The sequence below is a fragment of the Centruroides vittatus genome, unplaced genomic scaffold (assembly GCF_030686945.1).
Source record: "Centruroides vittatus isolate TY-2023 unplaced genomic scaffold, ASM3068694v2 contig_393, whole genome shotgun sequence".
NCBI lineage: Eukaryota > Metazoa > Arthropoda > Arachnida > Scorpiones > Buthidae > Centruroides > Centruroides vittatus.
This window is the reverse complement of record NW_027122209.1, coordinates 2043817-2056811: the sequence shown is the minus strand read 5'-3', so window position 1 is coordinate 2056811 and position 12995 is coordinate 2043817. Positions and strand designations below refer to the sequence as shown.

General features: G+C 27.1%; 1 protein-coding gene across 5 annotated transcripts in view; it reads left to right on the top strand.

Moving 5' to 3' along the window:
* The window catches only part of Tlk (Tousled-like kinase), a 179509-nt gene that overhangs the window by 142129 nt on the left and 24385 nt on the right, over positions 1–12995 (top strand). For 4 of the 5 annotated variants that reach the window (XM_067271301.1, XM_067271299.1, XM_067271300.1 and 1 more), the window contains 3 exons: positions 2170–2337; positions 2454–2636; positions 9321–9402. In XM_067271301.1, the coding sequence (XP_067127402.1) occupies positions 2170–2337; positions 2454–2636; positions 9321–9402 (433 nt within the window). The remainder of the gene's footprint in view (positions 1–2169; positions 2338–2453; positions 2637–9320; positions 9403–12995) is intronic. The other variant, XM_067271298.1, reaches the window with a different exon arrangement.

Below are 12995 nucleotides of genomic sequence, written 5' to 3'. Positions count from 1 at the left end.
AACTTAAAAAGTACTATTATATAAAAAAAAATAATTAACAAAAGAGAAAAATTACAGTACAGTGAATAGTTTGTAATGTAAGCTCATTGTTAACTGTGTCACTTGTAGTAATCTTACAAGTATTCTTTATTAAAAATGTTTATTATATTTTCACTGAATAACATCTTATTTAAAATATTTTGTCTTTCTCATTTTTGTTTCCTTACAAATGCTCATTATAACATTGTATAATATTTGTAGATCTTATTTAAATAAAATAAGATTAAAATTATAAGATTAATTTTTCATAAATAATTTTTTTTCATAATTAATGAAGAAATTCATATCTGTTAACACCTAAAATTATTTTTCAATATTAATTGAATTTGATGTAAAAATGTTTTGTATTTTCTGTCTTTAAACATAAATATTTATATAATGTTTTATATTTAATAACAATAAAATAACTTAGTGTCCCTGGTCATGTAAAGAAATTATTTAATTTGAAATTAGAGTCAACTTTTTATATAGGGTGCATTTACTTCTGAGCTAATTTCACTGTCAGCACGCTCAGCCTGTATACTTTCGTCTGAGCACCACGCTCATTGGTGTTTACTTTAGAACTATGTGACGTCATGTTTAGCAAAATTGGTAAGCTCGGAATGCTAGCTTGTTCGTTGTAGAGCTTTGTGATAATTCAATATGGCTGCTCCCATGAAAAAATTACTTTCTGTACAAAGTAATGAAAATGGAATTCTTTTTGGAAAAATAAACGGCAGAAAGTATTTTTATTGGTAAATTTCAATTATTTGTTGTATAAAATGTTTACAATGATCTTCTTTTTTTTATTGTAAGGTTCAATAGCTTTTTTTCATAAACAGATGTGAAAAAATTTAAGTTTGACTAGTTGTTTATGATTAAAAGTTAAGTTCACGTTATACGCATTTGAAATCTTCAGAAATGTTATGTTCAGAGCATTAAATAAATCGTAAAGAAATGAACAGCATTAATAATAATCCAAAACTACATAAGTTCGTATACTCGAATGAATTTTTACTTACATATGAGAAATGACTTCTCAAGAAATTGCATCATTTGAATATTTGAATACCATTTTCTCGTTACAAACTAAACTTATATGATGACAGAGTAATACTTATTTCTACTGAAGTAAGCTGCTGCTTCAGTTGATGTCTTAATGGCCATATGCATTTCATCAATAGAGCCTCTAATTTCAGGAAAATCATATTGGGTATAAAATTCCATTATTCTTACATCATCCTGCCCTGTGATAGCCAAGAGATTATTTTTTTCATTTTCATTTAACACTAAGAGAATTAACAACCTTATTTAAAATATTCCACGCAGTCTGTCTAGACATATTAAAACGATCACCAATACCCTTAGAGAAAAGAAAGAAAAAAAAAGTTTTGTATTTAATATCAATTATTTGTTGATTTTAAACTCTGTTTAGTTACATCATAAAAGAGCAATGTCACATCCACTCACTGGGTAAAACAATAGCATTAAATATGTATTATATATTGCTTCGTATAAACAAACCTGAATGATTCTTGATTTGCCAATGCCCAAAGGCAGCATAAAAAGCTGCTTTTGAGGATAGACAGATCGTCTTCCAGAGGAAGTAATTTTTCCGTGTCTAAAATTGGGTTTATTTTTTTAAAGGAGACTTTCAAAAGATTCTCTTGTAAGTCTAAGGTGCTGTTTAAAATCGGTTGGATTATAAAAAGGTACAGTCTCTTCAATAAAAGTTTCTATCTTTTTTATTTGACTTTATTTTTCTTTTTTCTTCTTTCATTTTTTCTACTATTATATCCACAATAAGATCATCCTCGTCTGATTCGGAATCAAGTAGTTCTATCTGTAATGCAACATTTAAAATAGCAGCTTTGACAATATTATTTGCAGGAAACCGCCATATTTCCTATTAGCGTTCACGTTTACTTTCGAACCTGACAAGCAAACATGAATACACGTGCTAATGACGTCACTTCCGGTGTTCAGAATTAGCACTGCTAACTCAGAAGTAAATGCACCCATAGATTTGTTTCAAAATTAGGAAAGGTTGAATTACTTTTGAATTTACATTATTGATGAAGAAAGTTTTTGATTAAGGAACAAAAAGAGTTAAATTGATTATGAAATTAAATTTTGTACTATTTTTTCTAGAAAACAAGAACAGATTGCATCAGAAAGAGAAGAAATAGAAAGGCAACGAAAGCTGCTATGCAAAAAGAAACCAAGTGCTGGTACGCAAAAGGGTAGAGGAAATAATGGTAGTGCAACTTCATTGGGATTAACCAATGGTGATTTTGCTAAACCAGATCCTCCAAAAGAGTATGTATTTTAGTTAAACAATAAATATTGATTTTATTTTTTTATTTACACTTTTTATTAAATTGTCACAGTTATGAGGGTGCTATATTATATGTATTTTCAAAAATTAATTTCAGGAGTTGTTTTCTTTTAAGATTAAGCTGGCTAGAATATTATGAGCAGGAAGAAATTTTAAAATTAAGACAAGCTTCCTTAAAGAAAGAGGATACTGATTTACAGATAGAACTTGAAAAACTAGAAAGAGAACGAAATCTCCACATTCGTGAGCTTAAAAGAATTCATAACGAAGATCAATCTAGGTAAACATTTTCAGTACAAATATTATATTTGTTATGATGATAATAGAAAATAGTTTGGTTTTTAATTATTGAATAAAATCAATTTAAATTTTTTATAAATATGAACAGATATATATATATATATATAGGTATTCAAAAAAATTCCTGGAAAATGGTTATTAATCATAAACTGAATGCTGTATTTACAATTAATTGATGTAAGTGTAAACTTGTTGATACTTGTTTTATCAGGTATTTGCATCTAGTCCCATCAAACTTGTTTTAATTCTGAAATTTAAAAAATGACATTAAAGCCATTCACTGGCAGTCAATAGATCAAGTGAGACATTTTATCAAATCAAAGAGCACTGATTTTACCAGAAGGGCTTAGGGGGGGTTGCAACCCATATGGAAAAATGTTTTAACTTAAATGGAACATATGTTGAAAAATAAAACACTAAATTCAGTTTTCTGACGTTTTATTTTCATTTTCTGGGAACTTTTTGGATGCTCTTGTATATTCATTATTCCATATTTTTGTGTGTGTGTGTTTAAAAGACAAGTTAAATGGGAGTGGGTTATGCAATGAGATGGGATATATACCAATTTTAAATTGCAATTAAGAAATTCACTCCTGTGATGCAATGGATGCTTCATAGGCATGAGGTATATAGTGGGACAAGTTAAGCAGCAGTTTTAATTTTGTTTTAACAGTTCTCTCTTGTTATATGCTGTCACAGATATATGGCAGTCAGGTTGTGGATTATATGCACAAAAATATGGTACTTATTGTTTTTAGGTAATATTACATGATTTGATCATAATAATCTTTTGGCCTGTTTGTTTACATATATTTATATATTTATTGCTTTTACTTGTGCAATAATTGTATTTTTCCTGAAATGTGGCAAAAATTTGTGTTGTACCTGTTATATTTCACATTTGGCAATAACTTGTAATTAAGGATTTTTCAGTTGAGATAGTAAAAATACAAAAGAGCTTTGGAAAAAATCTTCAGATAATATCCCTCAAATTTTCAGAATATAACATTTAAAAACTGTAAATATATCTATGATTGAGTATTATTTCAGTATATGTCTTTAGAAAAGTCTTAAATCAACAAATATTTTATTATAACAACTTTTTAAAACCTCTTTAATTTTCAAATGTTATAAAAAAATATATATATATATATTCACTACAGCATGATTTTTTTAGTGTCTGTTTTGCTATATTCTGCTTCATAATCTTGCTAAAAATTAGTTCTGTTTTTTATTTCATTTAATAAAATTGTGTCTGTGTGAAAAAATTCCAGTTTATTACATTTTAATATATAGATTATTTAATAATAAAATTTTTGCTTATTAATATTTTGTAAATATTTTTTAAAAATCACAGAAGTACACCAGTTAGTACAAATGATGCATTCTAGAAAATTGCCATATTAACTGAATCGGTACAAATCAGAGAATGTGTATAATAGAAAAATGGTAATTCTTTTGAAAAGGGATATTTTTACTTAAAAGATAATTAGAAATGACTTAATAATAATTCATAAAATACTTAAAAAAACTACAAGGGAAAGAAATGAAAAGATGCTATTAAATCTAACTTTTTATTAATTTATTTTGCAATCAAATTTTTTAAATAATATAATTAAAGGAAATATTAATCAAATTTTGTTTGAAATTACCTTCCCTTTTCTGTATGAAGCTCTTAGTAGTACTGAATTGTGTTTTCTAATGCTATTTTGTGTAAATGCAAACTTCTTAATATGGGTCATTATTCAAAATTATTCCAGATATGGACCTTTTTTAAAGATATGTACAAAAAAGTCCAAATCCTGTGGCACCAACAGATAATGGATAATATAATTGGGGATGAGTGTTAGACTGAGTGCTGCTAATTATTTTGCCAATTCTCAATTTAAATTGGCAGCATTGTCACCAGCAGTGTATAATACAATATTTTCTTGTTTAAAAACTTTTAATCACTGAAAGTACAACTACAAATTTTTCTACACTTCCAAAATGATGTGCAGATTTTATTGAAAGTTATTAATGCATTTAAAATGATCTTAATCTGCTTTTTATCATTTACTTACATTTATGCTACTTATTACTATAATTTTAAAAATAAATTTTAATAAAGTTCTCTTATACATATTAGGTTGACAGTGACTGTATTGTAGGGAATCATTGTGTATTAATTGAATCCTCTAGCACATATTATAAACTACAATGTAGTGAATTCCATACTAAATGAAGTTGCACTAAGCAAGGTATTCCTGTATGTGTGAATTGGATATCCACATATACAGAATAGAATTATTTTTCTAGATCAATGCATCAACTGTATTAATTATGTTTGCTTATCATTTATTGTTTCAAGCTGCTACAGATAATTTTTAAGAAGACATCAGTAAATTGTGATATCTTCAGAAATAAAATTTTGTAAAATTCTTGGCATCACATTATAAAATTAGCAATTTACAACTTTTTATTATATTTAAAAACATTTTCAACCTTTTTAGGCCAGTTCCAGTTATGTAAAATTCTTGAAAATGGACTATAGTTTAGAACATTATAAAATCTATTTAACATATAACTGTAAATAAATAATAAATATAACTATAATTCTGTTACTATATTATTTATAAGTATACAAATATAGAATATAATAGAACAGTTGTAAAATTAATCTAAAATAAAATTTTGCATGGAAGTTTTTAAATATGATGACTACATTATGACATCATAAACTTCTTAAATGATTACTAGGTGCAAAAGTACTCAAAAATAGAAACAAATGAAACAATTAAGAGGTTTTTCTCTAACAAAACCTTTTTTATGTATGGTAAACATTTAGTTATCTAAAGAAGTACTGTGGATTTTTAATTTTAAAATAGCGATATGCTACATGAGGATTATTTATAATTTGCATTTCTATCATCTTACATCATTCTGTTGCTACAATTATCAGTACAGTTGTAGCACACACTTAACATGTAAATGCAATCATTATTGTTTTTAGCTTTGTATTTATGTCATAATGGCATTAACTACATTTGTTTGTTATTGTTTTCTGCATATTTTTTAAGTCTTCCTATTTTTTGTTTAATATTATCTGTTTCTTTTAAAAATAGATTTCTTTTCTTTCAAAATATGATGCTATAGTTGTCAATAGACTTTGACATATTATTAACATGTTTGTTGAGTTTGCATAAATCATAAATTATTACTTTGTAATATTTTATAAATTATTATTATTTTGTTTTTTGCAGTATATATTGGTTATCAACTAATAATTATTTGAATTTAATTATTGTCTGTCTGTTTTTGAGTATGTTGACAACTTGTTACACTCTATTAAATAATATCTGCACTGTGCTTTATATATATATGTATGTATGCAGTGGTGATATTCGAAATATTTAACAAAGGGTTCGCTAGCAGAAAATTTTTCCCTGACAATCACCGACAAACAAAATGGAAGTTTTGGCTAGAAATAAATACAATACCTTTTCTTGCGAATATCTAATAATCAGTGGCGTATTTGGAACGTAACGAGCCCTGGGCGAAGACCAGGTAACAATAGTATATTAGTGCTGTTGACCTTTTTTTTTTTTTTTCTTTAGGCAGAGAAATTTTTTACCACGAATGGTACTGCTGATAATAGACAGATGTCATCATCTCTCGAAATGCAATATCCTTTTTATTTCGCTGTCCATAGCCCGACATGTGTTCCACGGCCATCTTGTATTATCTCGCGAGCGTGGGATTGTGGGATCTCTCTTATGACTGGATCTAGTTTCAAGAACTCTCTTGAATCGATCACGATTAAACCTCGTTTCGGTCGAGATTGAAACAGTCGAAGAGAGATCGCACAAAGACATAGTCCCCGACCTTGCTCACAATCTAGATTAAAATGCTCGGTGCGAACGGGGTATAAGGCTCTAGTTTAGTAGTATTACAGAGTATAATACGTATACTTTAATATATTTTTTAAAAGAAACAAAACCACTGAGAAATGTTACGTGTGTTTAACAAGGTTCGGGAAACTGAAAATTTTACCAATGGGTTTGGGCGAACCCGTTCGGAAAACTGAAAATTTTAACAACGGGTTCGGCCGAACCTGTGCGAACCCGCTGAATATCACCACTGTATGTATGTATATATAAATTTTTCTAGAAACTTATATATTTTTAAAGTCATATTTTTAAATATAAAAGTTACATATTTTTTCTTTAATTTTTAATTTTCATTTAAATCTGATTATTTGTTCTATTTTAAATGATGTTTTTTCATTCCTGAAATATACTTACTAGTCATCACACTTTCTATTATATAAGATTCTTATGTTTTGATACTAGAATCACTGGTTATTAGATATTAACTACCAAATCTTTTCATTTTGACTATTTACATAATAATTCTGAAAAACTGTTGCTCAAGTTTTACGAGGTATTGTTATATTTTAACTAAAGTTAATGTAAATGAAATCATAATACATTTTAAGTGTGAAATTAAAACATTTATTATATTTTTTACATATAATAATGTATAATGTATTTTATAGTAATGAAGGAGTCTTTCTGGTGCACAAATTTTTAAAATTGATCACATGAATTAAGGTGTTGTTTTGCATTTAGTCATTTGGCTTGTTATTTTGAATATATTATTAGTTTTTTTCTGAAATTATCAATGCATATAAACTAAATCTTGAATCTAATGACTATCTGGAATTTGCTTTTATTATATATACACTCAATGACAAAAAATGTTACACACTCAGATAGAATTGATTAATTACTGCAAAATCTGTATACAATGGCTGGACTGCTACTATGTTCTGTCATTAGCACTCTGTCATCAAAGGCTCATTTGCATTGGTACTATGACAGAGAAGCATGGATTGTCAACATGCATCTTTAACAACAAATCCTAGTTCTCTTTGTAAATAGATGATTATTGTGTTAGAATGGTGGACTATAGATGAGTGCTTTAACTATTGCTGTTACTTCAAGCACTATTTGCCTTTCATATACAACTTACTTTGCAGCACACTGTCCCACTGCTGGCATGCTAATCTGCAGAGCCATATCATATGACAGTTTGTTATTTCTAATGATGGTATGAGAGACATTGTTGGCAGGACAGTATATTTAGGAAATCCTGTGCTCTCATATGGTGCTTTTCATGGCAGAGTTGCAAACAGCCATTTTCTAATAAGGTTCCATACACAGCTATAATTTTGCAGGAATGTGTGTCATGATGTTACACATTGCCTGGTCTCCAGAGTTGTTGTCCATCAAGTGTGGGATTAGATGGTATATCAATTTTGACCATCTCTGAGTGTGAATTTAGAGTAGCAGTTGCAACATCTGTGGACAAATATGTCACACTGATAACATATGGTGTGTTATGCCTCCATGCTTAATCATGTCATTTCATGTTTCTAGGCAAGTTGAAATACTACAAAATATTAAAGGTTGCTTTGAATTCTAGAATTGTTCCTTTTGCTATGATATTGTTATTGCTTATTTACCATTGTCTTTACAATTGCACTAATAAGGTCTTGGTGCATATTTTTTTGTCAGTGAGTGTAATAAAAAAATTACACATGAACACTATGCTATACATTGTTTTTAACAGTTGATGTGTCAAATGTATATCACTAATGCAAATGGTAGAGCATAAGCAAAAGCATATTACAGTGTTTTACTACCATATGTAATGGTAGTATCAATAATACTATTTTGTGTAAGCTATTAATAAGGACTGTAATGATAAAAATTGTAAAATTCAAAAGAATAATAACTTTTATTTCTAATGTAATCAGAAAGATTTTACTTTATTTAAAAGTTTCTTTTTAAAATACACTTAAGACTTAAATAATTATAATGGTTTGTTTCATTCCTTTCAAAGTTTCTTTTGAATGCTCTTTGTAAGATTTTTAACAGTGTTTCTTTTAATCATTGTGACTGCTCTTTTTCACTTTAGAGAAAACTCTAATGTCTTTTGCTGGTTTTTTTTTTTGTTTGTTTGTTTGTTCTATTTTACAAAATATCAAATCTTTCTAACAGTTGGCATTGTGGTATATTTGGTGGATTTGTGTGTCTAGTTAAGAATTGACTCTGTGATGTTTTAGCTAACTTATTGTAGATTTTGCATAGTGTATTGTTGCCAAATCTGGCCAAAACAGTTTGCATAAATAAATAATACAAACAAGCAGTTTGCCAAACTAAAAATGTTTCAGGAAACTATTCTGCTGAACAGATGTGAATCAATTGAATCTCACTACTGGTGTGATTTCATTATATGTTTTTATGATGAGCTACTACTGTTTTCACAATTTAGTTCTAGTCTACTAGTGGTCTATTGTACATTTGGGGCCAGCTTACATGGCATATACTGTCTAGGTTTAAACTGAAATTTTGAGCTGAAAATCTTGAGAATGATCTATATGCCAGCATATTAAATACTATATTACTTTTATTTATAATTATAATTATTATAATTACATATTAATTTTGGAATTATTTCAAATATTACATAAATATTCAGAATAATATTTAAATTAAAAGATGCTCTTGCTGCTTAAATAAAAAATATAAAGAATAATTAAATAGAAAAAAATAATTTATATAATGAAAATATATATTAATAAATTATTTTTACAAATTTATTGGTTTTTTTTTTCTAGATTTAATAATCATTTAGTACTGAATGAAAGGTATCTTCTGTTAACATTATTAGGAAAGGGAGGCTTTAGTGAAGTTCATAAGGTAAGTTTAAATCCATTTATATTCTGAAAATAATTTTTTTTCCTTAAAAATGTATATAATTTGAAATAAAATAATTAAAATTAAATTTTTCCTTGTTATGTTACAACAGGTTTTATGTTTGAGGATGATTTTCTTTTTTTAAATCAATAAACTAAACCTTAATATTTATTTTAGACTATCCAGTTTTCCATATGCTTAAATATTTTCTTTGTTTTTTCTAAACATTTATTTAAAAAAGTCCTTATTTAAATAAGTAAAAATGAATTTTATCTGAAATTTTTTTGTTAAACTTCTACCTTTTTTATAAGGCTATAAGGTTGTTTAATCATCACTTAAATTTTTTTTCAACAATCAGTCAGGTACAATATAAAACCAAAAAGAAGTTAGTGCAGTGTATCAAAATAATCATTATTTTTAGTGTACAATTATTAATCAAGTATTTTTATGAATTTTCACAGTACATTAAAAATGTTATTTCTAGCATAACTAGTAATAACAATGTCATCTGTGTAGATTAAAATACTTTCTTCTGGAACTATCTAAAATAAATTGTTAATATACAGATTGAATAGGATAGTCCCAGGACTGAACCTTGAACTCCTTTTAGAACGTTGAAACTTGCAAATACACCTTATGCTATTTTGCATAATAGTTTCTGTTTCTCAGATAAAACCTAAGACAAGAACTTAAAGTCCATACATATGTAACTAATTTATATTCAAGACTAATACAGAGAGGTCTACACTGTAAACAGCCTTTGACCAATCTATAAAGACTGAGATTATGATATTCAATTTATCCAAATAATCAGTGATATTTTTTATTAATTTGTATTGGATTACTGCATCATTTATAAATATATTTTTTGTAAAGCTAAATTGCTTGTGATACATAAACATATTTGTCAGTGAATTTACTTAATCTTCTATGAAAGGCTTTTTAAGATTTTAATATTATTGGATAATCAGTATCAGATAATAGTTAGATTTCTCTCCTTTCAATTTGAAAATGGAATTATTGTTTTGTGAGGATTTTTCTGGGATTCTCTCTCATTAAACGATTTATTTATAACAAAGGGCATTGCAGAATCTAGAAGCATTTCCGTTAGATTCTTAATTATATTATCAATATCAGGAGTATTATATTTAACATTTCTAATAATGTTAAATATAATAATGTTTTATTATTGTTTGTATTGTAAAATTATGTAAAATACAACCATGAAAATTGTGACTAAGCTGTATAAACTTAAACAACTTACATTATAAAATAATAATAACAAGCAGTTATTTATTGTTACAATGTCACAATGTTGGGCTGCAATTTTTAATTTATTTAATTTAAAATATATGCTCTCCACTTCAAATCAGTACTGTAGAGCAGTGATTCTTAACAGGGGGTTCACGGCCCCCTGGGGGTCCATAAGAAGTTTGCTGGGGTGCTGCCAAATTATGCAAAATTTCCTTCAGAATATCATTAAAAAAAAATTGATGCATAACCGAATATCATATTGAAAAGTGAAATAAGAAAGATAAAGTTTTCCTGTTTAGTTTTTTTTTTATTTATTTCTTATTTCTTCCTACAAACAACTTTGTTAGTACAAAAGAAGTAAATGCAAATATACTACTTACACTGCAGTATTTACTTCTTTTATTCCAAAGTAATTCTAAGAAACTATTAATACTTGGAATTTTAAAAATAATTAGGAAAAGTAGTAGACTTAGTAGTTGGCTTTGGAAATTTAAATATTTTTGCAAAAGATACACAAAATCTTTACGACAAGTTGTGGGTGTTGTAGTTTTAGTTTAGTTTTAGCATCGACTTTGGATCGAATAATAGTGCATTTCTTTCTTATATTGTGTGTTTAGTTTTAATTATTTATAGTTAACCCATAAAAATGAGCAAAAAACAGAAAGGAATGTTAGAAAAATTTTTTAATTTAAGTAATCGCTGACCGGGACCTTCAAAAAGAAAATATAGTAAAGAAAACTCTAGTGAAAGTTTTGATGATGATACAGTGAAAAATGCAACGGAAAAAACCACGAGTCCTAAAACTAAAGGTGTAAAATTAAGTAACATTAAAGTTAGAAAATACGATTGTGATTATATCAAATATGGGTTTGTAAGCATAGAAGTTCAAGGAATTACAAAACCACAATGCGTCATTTGCGGTGCAGTTTCCTCCAATGAAGCAATGAAATAAATTGTTGAGGCATTTAAATTTTAGGCACAAACAATATAAAAACAAAACGCAGGATTTTTTATAAGAAAAAAAGACGAATTAAAAAATCAAAAGACGCTCATAAATGTGACAACTACTAAAAATAAAGAATTATTAAAAGCTTCATTTATTGCAGCTCTTCACGTTGCTAAAGCAAAAAACTATTTACAACAGCTGAAGAATTATTAAAACCTGCCATGTTTAATATTTGTAAAGAACTATTTGAACCATTTTGTCAAACAAAATTATTTAAATAGATTATGAAATAATAAAGTTATGATTAACATTTATTATATAAAAAAATAAAGCAAAAAAAATCAATTTATTCTAGATAATTTAACAAATATAAATTATTATTTAAAAAATGGGGGTCACAAAAAAATTATGAAATATTTGGTGGGCCACGAGTATAAAAAAGGTTAAGAACCACTGCTGTAGAGTCTTGACTCTGTACATCATACTTTTCCGTTAGCAATAGAGTCGTGCCAGTCATCTATCTAACTCTTTTTAGGAGAAAATTTTTGAATTGAAATGTAACTTTCAGTTTGCATTGGAAGTTCATATATAGTTAATCAGGGCCTCCTGCTCCTAAGTTTTCCATATCTGGTCTTGAATTTCATTTATCTAACCCCATTCTTGAGATTAAGAAAAGATTGTGGGGATTTATAGGTCTACAGTTTTTCAAATTGCAGCCCAATAATGAATTTTTAATTTTACAATCATATTAATTTTATAAAGTTTATACTATAATCAGGGTTACCAGAGTGGAGGATTATGAAGGGTAATTGCTGCTTCTGAGATTTTTTTTATTCTTTGATTTCTTCTTTATCTATTTTAATTAATAACTTTATAAAGCAAAGGTATTCTATAATAGTAAATTCATTTTAATTTTTGTTATGCTGAAGTAATCACAATCTGTATGCAGCAAGATGGGTTCCTGTGGTTCATCTTTAAGCCGTATGCAGTCTTCACTACTTAGAACAATATGTTTATAGGGTAGTTTGAGATTTTGCTTGTTCTTTAGATTTGTTTATTATTCACTCTCATGATGATAGTATAAACAGAAATAAATTTGATTTAAAAAACATGATTTTAATGAGTCAACGGTTTAGCTGATTTAAAAATTTTGTTTTCTCTCACTGAGACAAAATTTTACAGTTGTTTTTTGACTGTAGTAATAAAATCATTTATGTAATGTGACTTTATGTTTATAATTGTAAATTCTATATGTTTATTTACTTTTCAGTCTAAAAAATTCTTAAAATCTATGTCATAAAAATGTTTTTTTATATTTCCAAAGTAACAATGATCACACTTGTTTAAATAAAACTTTAATGGAAATAAATTTATAATTTAATTAGATCATTTAGCT